This window comes from Panicum virgatum, chromosome 4K, assembly GCF_016808335.1.
Source record: "Panicum virgatum strain AP13 chromosome 4K, P.virgatum_v5, whole genome shotgun sequence".
In the NCBI taxonomy this organism is placed as follows: Eukaryota; Viridiplantae; Streptophyta; class Magnoliopsida; order Poales; family Poaceae; genus Panicum; species Panicum virgatum.
The window spans coordinates 23,668,264-23,684,280 of record NC_053139.1 but is presented as its reverse complement, the minus strand read 5'-3'; the positions used below and the strand labels follow the sequence as shown (position 1 = coordinate 23,684,280).

Here is a 16,017-nt window from a genome sequence, read left to right as displayed (position 1 = left end):
TACACGAAAAAACTAGAGTGGGGTAATCTTTAAAATAGACTTCGAAAAGGTGTACGACAAAGTGAGATGGAATTTTTTTGTGCAAACGCTTCGTTTGAAAAACTTTTCACACAAGTGGATTGTGTGGATTAAGTCTTTCATCTCAGGCGGAAGCGCAGCAGTTAATGTCAACTCAACAATGAGATAGGTCATTATTTTCAAACTAAGAAAGAATTTAGGCAAGGAGACCCACTTTCACCAATCCTGTTTAATATAGTAGATGATATGCTAACACTGTTTATCAACAGAGCAAAAGGAACAGATTAGCTGAGTAGTGTGGTGCCACACCTTATAAACCGCAGGCTCTCTATATACTATAGTACATTGATGATACGATTCTCCTTGGAACATGCTTACCGGGGGCGTCTATTCATCGCCTTCTGCGATTGAAAGACGTCCTATCGCAGAATTGAGCGCCGCCCCCGGCTCCGGCGGCCTCCGCGGCCTCCGCCGACGCCCTCCACCGCCGCCACGTTAACCGAGCCCGCCACCGCGCCGCCTAGCCACCGCCGCGTCGTCTTCTCTTTGCCCACGCCGCCGGCACCGCCCACAGGAGGTCCGGCCCCGACCGGCCGGCGGCGCTCCCGCGCCGCCGCGCCCTCCGCCGGCCGAACCGCCTCCGCCGCCGGGCCGCCGGGCCGCCGCCACCCCCGGCCCCCTCCTCTAGATCCGGTGGCCATTGGAGCCCCGGCAACCCGGAACCTAAAGGCCGCCGCCGCCCTCCACGACCCTGGCCGCCGGCGACCTCGCCGGCGGCCGTCCTCCGCCCACCTACCACCCCTCCCCGATCAACCCTCCCCTTCCCTAGCTTGCAACCCCGTCAGCGGCCATCCCCCAACCCCCTGCTCGAGGGGGGTGCCGGCGCTTTCTGCGATGCGACGGCTTCCACCCGCGCGCGATAAATAGACACGGCGTGCTTACCCGCCTCTCTTGCCTTCTCTGGTGTCACCTCCGGCCGCGTGCCCGTAATCTGGAGAAGGACCGCAAGATACTCGTATTCCACCTCCCATTGATCTGTTTCTAGCTTTCTGTCAATGAAACAAGCTTCTTGTGCAGTGTCCCGGCGATGCACCGGTGGGGGGGGGGGGGACGGCGAGCGTCTGGATCTGTCTGAACCCGAGTCCTCTTGGTCCGCGCGCTTGCGGCGACCTCCCCCGCGGCGCCTCCTTCGCCGGCTGGGGTGGGGGGTTGCTGTTGCGGCTGGCCAGCTGAGTCTCCTTCTGGCGCGGCAGTGCGCTGACCGGTGGCCTGTCGGGGTCGGGCACCAGCCGCTGCATTCTGCGCAGCCTTCGGATCGGCCAGTGTGACTTTGGGCTTGGGGGGCGCCTGCTGCTGGAGGTGACGCCTGCCCGGCTGACGACATTCGAAGGAGCGGTGACCCGGCATCTCACAGCGCAGGCACCTGGTCGGCTCTCTGCAGTCCCTCTTGAAGTGGCCCTTTTCAAGGCAATTGAAGCAGCGGCCATCCCGTGCCGCAGGATGGTTCCGGCAGGGATGAATCTGGGCCAACTGGCGCCCGCGCCTGCGCCGACGGCGTACCACGCGCCAGCCCCCGTCCTCCGTTGCGGCGTCCGACGCCCTCTGGGTGTCAGCGCGCAAACAGATGCTGCGGTAGCGTGGCAGCAAGCTGCGGCGACCGGCGCTCCTTGGGCGGGGACGTCCGAGCTACCACATCTCGATAGGATGGGCGGATCTGGGGTGGTGTCGCTGAGTGTTCTCCCTCCGAATCTGATATTATTCACCTGTGTTCAAAGCCTCTATTCTATGCTTAATTTTGCTTTGTATATCCTCAGGTACCCCCAGTTTTAGCTCAGAAAATCTTTACCCAGATATTTTCATACATAAATGTACAACTATTCAACAGGTGAGTTCTTCTTTCAAGGATTTGACTTTTTAGCATGTGCAAATTGTGTAGTAAATGGTCGCTATTTGTTCCACAGTCTACTTCGTCGTGAGTGTTGCTCCTTCAGTAACGGAGAATATGTCAAGGCTGGTCTAGCTGAGTTGGAGTTGTGGTGTGCAAAGGCAACAACCGAGGTGATTTATATACTATAAATGAGTAGTTTTGTTTTTCTTTTTGAATTTATTACTGAGTTTGGTTGGCTACAGTATGCAGCTTCATCATGGGACGAGCTAAAGCATATCAGACAGGCCGTTGGCTTTTTGGTATGCTCTCTTCTGCCAAACTGTGCTACTATATTCATATTGGGATTTGTGCAACAACACTTAGATATCTGACATCTCAAGTGTTTAGTATTTGTTTGTTGCATCTTAGAGCTTATACATACAAATATCTTTGATCGGATAAGCTTCATAAGTTTGGATGGTTGACAAATACAGCAGTTTCTGTTGTTTTATCTTGAGTTTGTACTCTTGTCTGATGTCAAACTTGCACACACTAATAAGTTTTACTGCTCGTTTCAGGTTATATTCCAAAAATTCAGAATATCTTATGATGAGATAGTCAATGACCTATGCCTGGTAAAACCTCAATACTGTTAACTTACTCTCTTGTTGTTTCCCCATTGATGTTTCAACTTTCATTCATTTCTTTCAGAGTGTAGAACGATCTTTGTTCTAATACATGTCCGATTACCTTTGTTTGTAGGTGTTGAGTGTTCAACAATTGTACAGAATTTGTACACAGTACTGGGATGACAAGTATAATACCCAAAGTGTCTCATCAGATGTGAGTTCTGTTTCTGAAGATATTGACTGTTATGCAATTCTGCTTATTGAGAATATTTTCACTGCTTGTGTGTAAAATGTAAAATCTGCACTCCTCGAGTTGTCTGTAATTGATATATGATGCTCCGTCCTCATTACTAATTTTGTTTTCAATTATGTTCCAGGTTCTTAGGAACATGCGGGTGTTAATGACAGACGATTCCAATAATGCTGAAAGCAGTTCATTTTTGTTGGACGATAATTCAAGGTAATTGAAGTCCCATATCATTTTACAAATAATTCTGGACAAGAGCACATTTTCATCTTCAATCTACTTTTCTTTTTTTTGGCAATGCAGCATCCCATTCTCGGTGGATGATATCACCTACTCAATACAGGAGAAGGACTTCTCGGATGTCAAACCAGCCGAGGAGCTACTCGAGAACCCTGCCTTCCAGTTTTTACAGGAATAGGGCTGTGCGAAGTCTCGAGTTTTATATTGCTAGATGTCTTGTCAGATCATTTCTTGATTTGTTGTAATTTTTCTTTGATCCCTTGTGTCGCAAATGTGCCTTTTTGTAGTTCTCTCCTCTTTCATGCTAGTTTTGTAAAATCAATATAGGTATTCGTTAGGGTTGGGATGGGGATTATTCCCCCCTTACAATAGAAAAAGGCCGTATCTTTTAATGCGGGGCAAAATCATTCTTTGTAGGAAAATCAAAATCAGTGTTTTACCCAAGGGTGGTAAGGAGAGGGAGAGGCAAATGTTAGTAGCCTCACCACAGCTATAGATCATGTAAATTATATATTGTAAATCAACGGAGAATGAAAAGAAGTTCATATAGCAGATGTTATTTTTGTGACTGCTTCCAAATTCTATGTTGTTTCTGAACCTTGTGTGGCATTTGTTATCTGGTGTTATTATGTCTCTAATTAATGTATATTGAACATACATTTCTTTTGTATATACCGTGTCTCTGAATGGTGGCCAGGCACGATCGAATACCTGGGGGCGGACACAACTTGAATTTTACGCGTCATCGAGTATGTGTTGACTTTTGGTGGGGAGTTTGGCTCGGAGTGTAGAATGATAATATCCCAGTTTACACTTCTCTTGTCCGTGCCACGATTTGTTTTTTGACACCAAACTCAGATCTCATCCCAGGTCTCCGTCCCTGGATCCTTCAGTACAGATACCCTCGTTAGCTGCAAGCCTCCTCTTCCCGTTATCGGTCTCCTTTGGTGCCTTGCGGCTCTTCGTAATACTCCGCCAAGTGTAAGATATGTCAGAGATTTCTGGGAGCACACTACTCCAGTCGTAATCCACCAGCTTCAGTCAAGTCGAGCTCGAACTCATGCTCGAACATGAGCTTCAGGTGGATGGCTCGTTCGACTCGACCTCGGCTCGTTAGCAGCCCTATCTTCTCACCGGCCTCTCTATCCTCTCGAGCGCTGGCTGGGGCTATTAGCTCTATTTTTCGTCCAATGGCGTGTTCGGTGACGGCGCACAGCCTACCGGCTATTTCTTCAACAGCCCACCTGCTCTAGTAGCTCTCGAAGGCCGCCGCCGCCGCCGTTTTTCTTCTCCAGCAGCTTGACTGCCGCGCCCGGCGGCCCGGGGATGCCGGGGTGGGAAGCAGCGGGGAGATGGGGGGGGGGGGGGGGGATTGTTATCGGCCGCCAGTAAGCTCAACGTCGCTCGTTTCCTAACTTCAAATCCAACTTGCTTGATGTTCGTGCCTTTCTTGCTGAGGAACGCAGATCACCCAAGAGAGGAGGGGCAGTCATTGTTTCGAAGATTGTACAAGGTGAGTCCTATGACAAATGTTCAAGCTCGTTTGAAAACTCCCCCCTGTAACGGCACGCATTGGTTGTTATTAAGGATTTTGAAGCCATATAAAAATTTACTGCTCCCCTAAGTATGCATTTTGTCTTCTTGGCACTGGCGACCTCGAGAACGAATGAACTACAATTAGTGATATACTCGCTATTTATATACTTCAGAACCATAAAGAAAATACCTGATTCGATTTAATCTAGAGATGAAGCCCTAACAGGAATCACTTTTGAACAATTGTTGTGCTGATATATGCTGTATAATGTGCTATACAAGAAACTTTTTCTCAACCTTCCGACGACGATGAAAGGACAAGTAGAAGCTTTCTTCAGAAATTAAATGCACTTCCATGTTGCCCTATGGCTTGGTAGGGTAGTTCACAACCAGCAGAGTCTAGTGTTGGAGCAAAGGTAAATATGGTTTATGAAGTCGGGGAGTTGTTTGAGCTGGGTATTCAATTGTCTTGTCTGCTTAGACTACTTGGCCTTCTCGGAGCTGGTTCGTTTTTTATTGTTCGTCAGGTTCTTGTTCGCAGGGAACTTGACCTTTCTGCCACAGAAATTTAGAAGTTCCCATGGGAAAAGAGTGGTTCCGTTGTACAAAGAATCACGAAGTATATGGAAACCAAAAAAAGTAATCAACATTCCACACATGGTCCAATCTTCGATCTCTGACTGAGGTATTCATTCAGCTTTGTTGACAGATTTCTACTCCATTGTAGCTACATACCATAATATAGTCTTGTTTTGGACATGGTACAATGATGTAGACTCTACACGCCTTCTATATCAAGAGAAGCGTATACTGAAACCCTTGTCAGTTTTGGTGACATCCATGCAACCAAACTCATCGAAGTCTGAATCCGAGCCACCATCTTTGTAAATCCCCCATTCTTCCATTGAGCTGTCATCATCCTCATCCTTTGATGCTGGGACTTGTAATCCTCCTATAGGTACAGGCAAGGGTTCTTCCGTAAAGTACATATCATTCAGCAGGTCTGCAGCACTGGTCCTCTTTCCTGGGTCATAACAAATTAGTTTCTTTATGATGCTAACCTCAGAAGGCGATTTGTTAGGCAGACATGCTTCAAGGCCTGTCGGTTTCTTAACTTTGTTAAAGAAAATCTTATTGTAATCTGGCAAGTTTGAACAACCTGGAAAGGTTTCTTCCGTGATATCGCCAAGGACACTGATGATTCTACTAATCTGATCAATATCAGATATCCCTGGGAATATAGGCTCCAAGTTCAGGAGCTCTGCCAAGATGCATCCTAATGACCAGAGGTCAATCTCGAGCCCGTAATTTGTTGACCCGTATAAAAGCTCAGGAGCCCTGAACCACCTCGTACCAACACAAGAAGTGAAGGCACCAGATTCTTCACCTACGACTTCACCATCATATGAGTAGGATGCTCGGAATGGATCATCTTCAATGTCTCCTGTGCTGCATGTGGCAAGACAGGATGCATCTCCATCCTGCAGGCTCATTTTGTCTGCATCGCTGGAATTGGTTCGGAGTTGGTCCAGCTCATGCAGGTAGTCAGCTGCAGTTAGTGTCTCTGGCCCTTGGGCAGCAGGAACCACTGATTCATAAAATAAAGATTCCTCTTCTGTCCCTTGTAGCACTGCTGGTTGTTGTGAAACCCAAGGTTCCATGCCTGAGTTATGATCATGTGGGTGCATATCTTGGTATGTAGAAGCTGTCTGCTGAAGTATCCTGGCCTGGGTGAGTGCATCAACCAAAAGAAACATTGTCAAAATCGAACCAATTTACAGATGACATCAACACAGATACCACCAATTCTGATAAAACAGAAGGTATACTTTTAGGCCACAAATGAAACTTTATATGCTTACATTCAATTTCAAAGTAGGGGAACAAAATGTGTGCATGAACCAGCATGAAGCTCGGGAAGATCTTCACCAAAATCTATGATTTCCACCACTACGGCCACATCGAACAACACATTAAGGCTATTATTGCAGCTGGTGGCTGGTGCTGGTTTGTTGTGAGAGAAAATTACTGCTGGCTAGCTGGTGGCTGGTGCTGGTTTGGTGTGAGAGAAAAATACTGTTGGTTGGCTGGAGAAGCAGCCAGCAAAACAGAGTGTAACTTCAATTTGTGTATGGAACAAAATTTATTACATGATCCAGCATGAAGCTCAGGAACATCATAAAAAATAAAAATTTCACCACTATAGCCATGTTCGTCCACATCCACACCACACACGAATACTAGAATGTGGAAATGGAAAAAATCTATGAATTTTGACAATTAATCAACAGAAATTGACTTTGGCCCATGGGGCAAGCAGAGAGAAAGATAATTCGCATTGAGAATCATGGGATGACAAGAATTGGCAAAAAAATATTTGGTAAAAAAATCAAATTATTCGAAAATAGAGGAAAAACAGAAGTCCAGACAAAAGCTGCATAACCCAAATTCTCTAGTTATGTTTTTTTCCCTCCACCTCTGTTACGCGGATACTTCTAGGAGGCGGCGTATCCGTATCCGACACGTTTCGGATATGGATACGCCTCGGATACGTTTCCAGACGTATCCTGAAAATGCAGACATTTTGTGTTGGATATGTGTATCCGACACGTTTGGGCCAGATGGGATACGGCCCAAACCATCAGGCGGCCCAATTAGCCCCCAGGTCTGATTTTAGACCCCCACCTCCGTGAGACCGTGACCTAATAGCCACCGCCGTAATCCTCGACTCCTCGTGCTCCTATTCCTCCCTCACACCCGACCTCTTATCGCCCTCTGGATCTGGTGGTCGCCGGCCGCCAGCGAGCTCCTTCCCCGGCAAAAATCGGTCGCGGGCGAGGCTCTCCCTTCAAAACAAGTAAGTTCTTCCCTCACTGGAGAGCTACCCCTCGGCCCTCGCCATGTTTTGCGCCACATGCTCTAGTGCTCTCTGCTCTGAATTGAAGCCTCCTCTTCTCCTTTCTTTTGCTGTTTTGATAGTAAGAGATGGCACAAAATGATGAACATGCTACAATAGAACTAGATGAGCAGCAACTAAAGAATCCCTTGTGGAATCATGTTGTGCTTTTAGAGAAGGCGAGTTCTGGAGGTAATGCTGTATGGAAATGCAAGTATTGCACGGTTGAGTTACTCGAGAGTAAAATCCCACTTGCTCCGGATTACTGGAGGTGGAATCAAGATATGTCCTAGAGTTACAAAGTCAGTCCTAGGCCAACTGAAAAATGAAGTTGCAAAGGCTCCAGAAGGGGCGAAGCTAGAGCTGAATCGAGGGGGGTGCCCTGTTCATGGTTCTGCTACTAGCTCTCTGATTTATGAAGTGAAAATTTGATGATTAGCACTGAGTTTTCGTTTCGGCATGGGTGCTCGGGCACCCCCCGGAGACAACGTAGCTTCGCCCCTGCTCCAGATGACACTGATAAATCAAAGCCTAAAGATGTGCCATTGCCAGTACGAACGACCACAACCACGATCACTGCTAGTTTCATCATGAAGAAGCGACCGAGAAGAGGTTCAACACTTGATAAAGCTTTTGACATGGAGACTCGCAAGTCGCAATCAACTGGATGCAATGATTGCAAGATTGTTCTACTCTGGAGGTTTGCAACCTTGTACTGATTAGTGATTAAGTATTGAAATTGATAGTTATGAATTATGAGTTAAAGAATTGGGTCCTTAACTTTGGTTGTTTGTCTTGTGTTGTTGTGCAGCCTTACCTTCAATATTGCAAGGAATCCCTACTACAGAGAGTCGTACAAGTTTGCAGCAAGCCACAGTCTGGATGGTTATTGTCCGCCTTCTTATGACAAGCTGAGAACAACTTTGCTTCAGCAAGAAAGGGCACATGTTGAGACATTAATGGACCAAACAAAGAGTGTTTGGACTGAAAAGGGAGTCACCATATGTTCTGATGGGTGGACTGATGTGCAGAGACGGCCACTCATTAACTTCATTGCTGTTTGTGAGACCTCACCAATGTTCTTGCGAGCCATCAATGCTTCAGGAGAAGAAAAGACAAAAGATTATATTGCTGAGAAGCTAGTGGCTGTAGTAGAAGAAATTGGGCCAAAAAATGTGGTCCAAATCATCACAGATAATGCTGCGAACTGCAAAGGTGCGGGCCTTATTATTCAGCAAAAGTATGACAATATTTTCTGGACTCCTTGTGTTGTTCACACTCTCAATCTTGCACTGAAAAACATTTGCGCTGCAAAACTGCCAAGAACTGAAGAAGACATAGTGTATGATGAGTTGCATTGGATAACTTTAGTAGCTGGGGATGCTAGTATGATCAAGAATTATATAATGAACCATGGCATGAGGCTTTCTATGTTCAATGAGTTTAGCAAGCTGAAGTTACTTGCTGTTGCAGAAACATGATTTGCCTCAGTTGTTATGTTAAAGCGATTCTTAATGATCAAGAGGGCTCTCCAGAGCATGGTGATCAGTGACGCATGGGAGACCAACAGAGAAGACAATTCAGGGCTGGCACGGCATGTGAGAGAGAAAATTCTTTGTGAGCGGTGGTGGGAGAATGTAGCTTACATTGTTGATTTCACTGATCCCATTTATGAAATGCTACGTGTGGCTGACACGGACAAGCCTTGTCTTCATCTTATCTATGAGATGTGGGACACAATGATAGAGAACGTAAAGAAAGTGATATATACAAAAGAAAAGAAGCAAGATGATGAGCAGTCCACCTTCTTCTCAATTGTTTTGGACATATTGGTTGACCGCTGGACAAAAAGCAACACTCCACTTCATTGTCTTGCACATTCTCTTAATCCAAGGTAAACACTCCATAGTCCATTCTACCAAGTCAGATTAGTAGACCACTCATTTGTTTTTTGTTTGTCTATGTTGATTGTGATTGCTATGCTGATTGCTGATCATAATTTTTTTTCTGTAGGTACTATCATGAGAAGTGGATCAATGAGTGTGCTGGACGTAACCCCCCACACAAGGATCTTGAGATTTCACAAATGAGAATGAAGTGTTTCAGGAAATTCTTCCCTATTACTCAAGAGCTCAATCAAGTGAAAGATGAGTATTCAAGATTTGCTACTTGCTCTGAAGAACTCAATGACTTTGACTCCATTTATGATCGATGGATACTTGATCCAGTAAAATGGTGGGCAAATCATGGACAGCCTATTCCCATGTTACAAAAATTAGCTCTTAAATTACTCAACTAGCCAGCCTTGTCTTCCTGTTGTGAAAGGAATTGAAGCACATATAGCTTCATCCACAACATGAAAAGGAACAAGTTAACTCCTGAACGTGCTGAAGATTTAGTCTTTATACACAACAATTTAAGGCTGTTGTCAAGGAAGGCAGAAGAGTACAAGTCAGGGCCGGCAAAGGTGTGTGATGTTGGAGGAGATGGCTTTGAATCTCTATCTGGTATTGGCATTCTAGAAGTTGCTGATCTGTCGCTTGATGAACCCCTAATGGAGAGTGTCTTTTGAAGATGGGGGCGAGAGCGTGAGCGATGATATGGAGAACCCTGTGATGAAAGAAGACTAGGACTCTTGCTGCTCTCTTGCCTTACTTTCCTATCTTTTCATCAATTAGTGGCTTGATGTCTTTCTTTCCAGTTTCCAATATGATGTATCTGGCCATCTTTGAACTCTATTAAGCTAGTTATTCTCTAATTGTGGCCTACTGGTGCCACTATGTTGCTGAAATGCTGAATATCTATGTGATATTTATCTATAATTATTAATTATCCTAGTCGTATCCCTGTATTGGTGTTTTTTGGGAAAGTGCGTATCCGATACCCGTACCGGTATCCGTGTAACATAGCCCTCCACGCAAAACTATAGACAGAGACAGTATATATGTGATTGACAACCAACTATGATTCTGATATTTAAAGGCATGTGCAAACAATATATGAACTTCCAATCAGATTGCTGGATACTTAAGCTGGCTAATGAAGTTTATAATCTGATGTTCACTCAATTACTTAACTCTTCAAATAATAAGAACATTTAACTTTCATCTTGGAATAAGTATGCTGAAATGCTCAAAAGATAAATGTAGTTAAGAGGGCTATTTTAGACTGGTCTAAGATAAAAAGTTCCAGTTCTACAAGTGCATAGTCTTTCATCGTTCCACAATCAAGTCCCACTTGGACATCTAAAAATTGAAGCTAAAATGGTTTCTCATCAGTTATAGCTTAAAAGATTTATTTTGAGGAAAAATTAGTTCTGTAGCACCGAAAGGTCACTGCTTTCGGAAAATACCACTGAAAGATCGCCGTTACGTAAAATACCATCGAAAGTGATAATCCATTCCAAAAAATACCATTCCATTACTTTTTACAGGTAAAAGGGTATCTTTCTCTCTATTGGGCAAAATGAATTGTCCATTCTACGCTCATCTTTTTTCCTCATCCTTTCTTCCCCCTCCCGATACAGCAGCAGGCAATGCCATGCCATACCCACTTTCCAGACCTGACACAGCTCTAGTTTAGCAGTGCTGCATGGCGTGAGGGTGGCCTGGTGGGTGGTAGCACCCCGCTGTGCAGCTGCACGGACCCTCATCTGCTGTTTGCCATGCTTGCTTTGCTACTGCTCGTGAGGCAGGGAGGAGCACAGCATGTGGATGGCATGGGAGAGGAATCGAGATAAAGGAAGATGGTCTCTCTCATGTTTGCCGATTGGAGGAGGAGCTAGTTGCTGTGGATCTACTCTCGTGGCTGTTGATTGGAGCGCTCCAGCTAATGGAGTATGCGGTGCTCCAAAAATTGACAGAGAGGCAGCATGCTGCTACTGGGGATGTGCAGCTCGGCTCATGGAGAATAAGAAAAGGAGATGAGCTGCATCTGTTCCTTTGGAAAAACAAGGTGGTAATGTGACCTGCTACTTGTGATTGCTACAGTGGAGAAAAAAGCACCTGAGATCAATGGAGAAAGCTTGACTGTTGCTGCCATGAAGAAGATAAGGGTAAAGTCGTAAAGACGACAATTCCTGATCCATGTCAGAAAAGAAAACATCATGTTAACTGAAAAATTAACGGATCAGTGTTTCCGGAACAGATTGTCACTTTTGATGGTATTTTACGTAACGGTGTTTTTTCAATGGTATTTTCCGGAAGTAGCAACCTTTTAATGCTACAGAACTAATTTTCCCTATCTCCAAAGGCCAATGCATCATATGCAATCAAAATGCACCTCTGTAGGACTATAACTTAACTCTAGAGTTCAGCTGCATCAACCATTCGTTGTATGCATTATATTGCAGCTATCCAAATTGAAAGAAGCCAATAACCAGATGCTATTGGAAATGAACACCGAACACTTTGAGTGAAAGCACTAAATAACTATCATTTTATAACCAACCAATCTCCAGATTATAAAATTATTCATCTAGTAGCATACAATGAAAATAAAATAAAACACTTGGACATAAACCAAGAAGACCAAACAAAGTGGTTGGCTTGCTGAAATGCATGTATTTCTCTGCTCAAGTGATGACCTAAAAAAAAAAACTCGACCTGCGAGGGGCTAGCCGCCCCCCAAGCATTCTTATAAGAAAGAGGCCTTCTAACGCTATGAGCCCGTTTGGACTTTGGATCCACTAGCTAATTGGTAATTGGTAGGTAACAAATTTTAGCTATGGTGGATCCAAACGGGGCAAACTAATGAGCACCTAAAGCCCTTCTAACTAGCTGAATAATAACTATCCAATTACCTGGTCCAACTCTTTTCAAAAAAAAAAATTACCTGGTCCAACTCAACTAACCCACCAGTGGCTAGCTCACTAGCTGGAATTCGTTGGGTTGAACCAGCTATAATTGGATAATTACTATCTAGATGGCTAGAAGGACTTTAGTTGGGCATTGGCTGGCCTCTTTTGGAACCACCCCAAGAAAAATTAACTACCTACAACGCCACCCCCCCCCCCTCCCCACACACACACACACACAAACGTTCCCAATTATAGGTCGTTTTGACTTTTCCTGGTACATAGCAAAAATTATGTATCTATAAAAGACAAAATGACCTATAATTTGAAACAGATGAATTACATATTAGCCGGTGGACCCAAATAAGCCCTAATCAGGGTGAAGGAAATACGATATTCGCATCAATCCAGCAAAGTCAGTGTTTCTGTACATATTACATCAAAATAATATACACGACTAATTATCAATATGCAAAATACCATTGAAATGTGCTACTACTGTTGAGTGAAAGCGGATGATTCACACAAAACATCAGTTACCTCAAATCTACAAACCTTATGCCTCTAGCTAGAACAAATAAAAGACGAATCGGTCTAATAAAGGTTTGAAGATGTTTACCTAACTTAAGCAGGTTTGCGGGCTTGAGGTCGCGGTGCACGACGCCAGCGCGGTGGCACGCCGCGACGCCCTCGAGCACCTGAAGCATCCAACGCTTTAGCTGAGCAGCGGCGATGCCGCCACCTCCGCCGGCAGCGCGCCTCCTGGCGTCGCGCACGACGGCGGCGAGGTCGAGCGGCAGCCACTCGAGGACGAGGACGTCGTCGTCACAGTCGCCGCCGGGGAAGTGGTCGAGGAGCGCGACGACGTGCGGAGAAGGGCCTACGGCGAGGAGGGCCTCAGCCTCGCGGCGGGCGCTGACGGCGTCGTGGACCTCCTTGAGCGCAACAGTGGCGCCGTCGGAGCGGCGGCGGCCGCGGTAGACGTCGGCGTAGGCGCCAGAACCCGCGCGGCCGAGGACCTCGTAGCGGGAGGTAACGTCGGCCCGGCCGTGGATGCTCCAGCTCCCGCCGCCGCCGCTGCCGGAGCCGCCGCCGATCGCCATGGTATGGGATTTGGGGGAGATTTGCTCTGCCGGTTAGGCTTCTTTGATTTGGACCATATGGATCGTCTCTCACCACAGAACAAACAGATCAGCAATTGTGCAAGTCAGATGGGCTGTGCTTGGTTGGGCCATGCGGATGGTCTTGCTTGCTGCCGTCAGCGGTGTGGCTTGTCACAAGGTCCAAAAGTCAAAGCCCACTTTGATCACAGTCTCATGGAGACCTCATCCAAATTTACAATTTTGTGACTTTTCTTCTCTATTATCTCTATATCTACCAGATATGTGCTCGTGTGTTGCAACAGGCAAAAACAATAAATCTATAAGAAAATATCGTCACTTTCTAGTTGGTTGTTAAAACCAATGCACAATAACACCAAATATTTATTTATCAAACAAACCAATTCAAATGATAATGTAATTCCGCTAAACCATAAATAACGTTGATTTTCCACCAACCTGACAAGCATGATCAATGTGTCCATCTGATGGTCATATTTATCATCAACGAAACATGAATAATCAAATGAGCACACGAATAAGCAAAGGTAGCATCTTGTAGATTGCCTAAAATACTTTAACAGTAAGAAATAAGATTACATGTTTCGTGTATGGGACAAACACCATGTCTATGTTTCAGTCATTCATCTTATTCACATCCACCCAAATCAGGGTCAGAGATTATCTCAACAAAATGAACAGTTTTAGCGATGAAAGATGACTCGACTGCCAAGGAGTTAATCACATTAATATTAATTAATTATGAAAACCGGTGTACAATTCTAATTTGCTTTTAATTAGAAAGGCTAATTTAAATATTAATTATGTTACAAGGATACTACTAAACTGTCGCTCACACTAAAACAAGATTAACACAATAAGAACGAACTAAAACGAAACTAAAACGGTCGAACTATGGGCTAAACGGTGTTGCAGAGATCTAAATGCGATAAACTGCAGATTTACAGGGCTAGCAGAAAAGATATGCAAGACACGGTGCTCGCAAAAAGATTGAAGGCTAGGGGCAGACTTGGAAAAGAGAAAGACTTTGTCTGAACTGTGGAAAACTAAGATTTAGAGGGGGTTATGTGTAAAATTCGCATGACACAAGGAAGGGAGTGTTGGGGACACCACCTTCGGATCGGACGCCGAAGGTCCGCGAAGACCAAACGGCGTATGTGTTGAAGCCAACGCCAGGAGCGAACGTAGAGGACATCCATCTTCGCGTATCTTCGGGTGGTAAGACGAAGATACGCGAAGACCTGGCGAGGCAACCGTCAGGGCGAGGAGTCATCAAGTGAGTCTCATGACCTTCGACGAGATGGCCGAAGTGGACCGTCTGGAAGTACGGGTCCGTCTGAGCTGTAGCGCACTCACGTTGCCCTAGCAAAATTACATGTACATTTAGGAATATTTCGAGAATATGACCGTTGTAAGGGTGCAAAAGCGTAATTGTATCTAGGAGGTGTAACGCCACCTATAAATACTCCTTGTCATGCCATTGATGGGACAGATGGAATAGAGAGAATGAACCTTTCCTCCTTGTTTTGTGTGTTCATTCATTACTGTTGTAGTGTCCGTCCGTTCCGGAGACAATCTCCACCAATAGTTTGGCGCCCACCGAGTACATATCCCGGCGCAAGCCGAAGACAGTCACGAAGCTGTTTGAGATAATACAAGAATATTGCATATCCGACCGCGCGAAGAGGAGAAGGCTCGAGGAGAAGAACGAGCAGAAGAAGTCGCGAAGCAGCGAGAGGTCCCATTCAAAACCATGGCATGCCGACGAGCCAAAGCAGAAAAGAATAGTGAACAACGTGTCCGAAGAAGAACCCCCCCCCCCCGAGAGCACAGACACCATCACAGGGGCAAAGGCGAGAGAGACCGCCACGAAGAAAGACCCAACCGCGATGATTGTCACCATCGCGAAGAACGACACAACAAAGGCCGAAGAGACAGCGGCGGTTGAAGAGAGAAAATTTCATTCTGTTTCTTCCACGGGAAGGACAAAGGCCATTGGACAAATGAATGCCCCTTCGCCATTGAAAGAAAAGAAGAGTTTGACTGGCAGAATTCCCAGCCAGTCAATCATACCTCGCAGTTGTCACCTCAGTCTTCGGCGACGGCAACCACTTGGGCTCCTATGCCAAATTGGCCGATATCATACCCGGTCTTCAACTACAATCCGCTACCGTATGCGCCACCTCGCAACAATCAGTATCGATGCTACCACCTCCGCACTATAGTCAGACATGGTCGAGGAGCTCCACGCCACAGTCTTACGACCCGACAACTTTACCCCCACCTCCGAAGCTCGAACCGAGGCAGATACCAGAAAGAGCAAGCGAGGGACCCTCCGGCAGCAGGGTCAACATCATCAATGCCATCTCCGGAGGATCCAACAAACCAGTACATGAGACGAAGAAGCAACGCAAAGAATACTTTAGAGCTGTTTCCCACGTCAGCGAGGGCAGATGCTTCCGAACAACTTGGTCGCATGTCCCAATATCTTTCACGCAGGCAGACCTTCGGCTGCAGCACTACCCACATAATGACCCCCTCGTCATAAGGGCAAATATTGGCAAGAATTCAGTGCACTTCGCAGGGAATGATGTAGGGAGAATCTTGGTGGACAATGGGAGCTCTGCAGATATCCTCGTGTGGCAGTGCTTCGTCAAAATGGGGTTCA

General features: G+C 45.8%; 3 protein-coding genes and 1 long non-coding RNA gene across 6 annotated transcripts; 3 read left to right on the top strand and 1 right to left on the bottom strand.

The window, feature by feature from the left end:
- The first annotated feature begins 1,214 nt into the window (after positions 1–1,214).
- On the top strand, positions 1,215–3,297 carry LOC120705141 (myosin-14-like). 2 transcript variants are annotated; one of them, XM_039989643.1, is made up of 8 exons: positions 1,215–1,737; positions 1,833–1,903; positions 1,980–2,076; positions 2,149–2,205; positions 2,464–2,520; positions 2,648–2,728; positions 2,892–2,974; positions 3,065–3,261. In XM_039989643.1, exons 1-8 carry the CDS (start codon positions 1,519–1,521, stop codon positions 3,177–3,179), a joined length of 780 nt encoding a protein of 259 aa, XP_039845577.1. In that variant the 5' UTR covers positions 1,215–1,518; the 3' UTR covers positions 3,180–3,261. The 2 variants fall into 2 exon arrangements, with proteins under 2 accessions (XP_039845577.1, XP_039845578.1); XM_039989644.1 differs by lacking the exon at positions 2,464–2,520 and having other exon boundaries at positions 3,065–3,297.
- A 1,098-nt stretch (positions 3,298–4,395) lies between these two features.
- Positions 4,396–5,168, top strand: LOC120703510. Its single transcript, XR_005687037.1, has 2 exons — positions 4,396–4,514; positions 4,820–5,168. It is a non-coding gene; the product is annotated as an uncharacterized LOC120703510 (long non-coding RNA).
- Positions 5,169–5,205: 37 nt separating this feature from the next.
- On the bottom strand, positions 5,206–13,484 carry LOC120703508 (cyclin-dependent kinase F-1-like). 2 transcript variants are annotated; one of them, XM_039987614.1, is made up of 4 exons: positions 12,848–13,484; positions 8,434–8,531; positions 5,697–6,264; positions 5,206–5,561 (listed from the first exon to the last, which is right to left on the bottom strand). In XM_039987614.1, exons 1-4 carry the CDS (start codon positions 13,329–13,331, stop codon positions 5,332–5,334), a joined length of 1,380 nt encoding a protein of 459 aa, XP_039843548.1. In that variant the 5' UTR covers positions 13,332–13,484; the 3' UTR covers positions 5,206–5,331. The 2 variants fall into 2 exon arrangements, with proteins under 2 accessions (XP_039843548.1, XP_039843547.1); XM_039987613.1 differs by having other exon boundaries at positions 5,206–6,264; positions 12,848–13,469.
- On the top strand, positions 8,531–10,208 carry LOC120703509. Its single transcript, XM_039987615.1, has 2 exons — positions 8,531–9,327; positions 9,447–10,208. Exons 1-2 carry the CDS (start codon positions 8,930–8,932, stop codon positions 9,730–9,732), a joined length of 684 nt encoding a protein of 227 aa, XP_039843549.1. The 5' UTR covers positions 8,531–8,929; the 3' UTR covers positions 9,733–10,208.
- Positions 13,485–16,017: the final 2,533 nt, after the last annotated feature.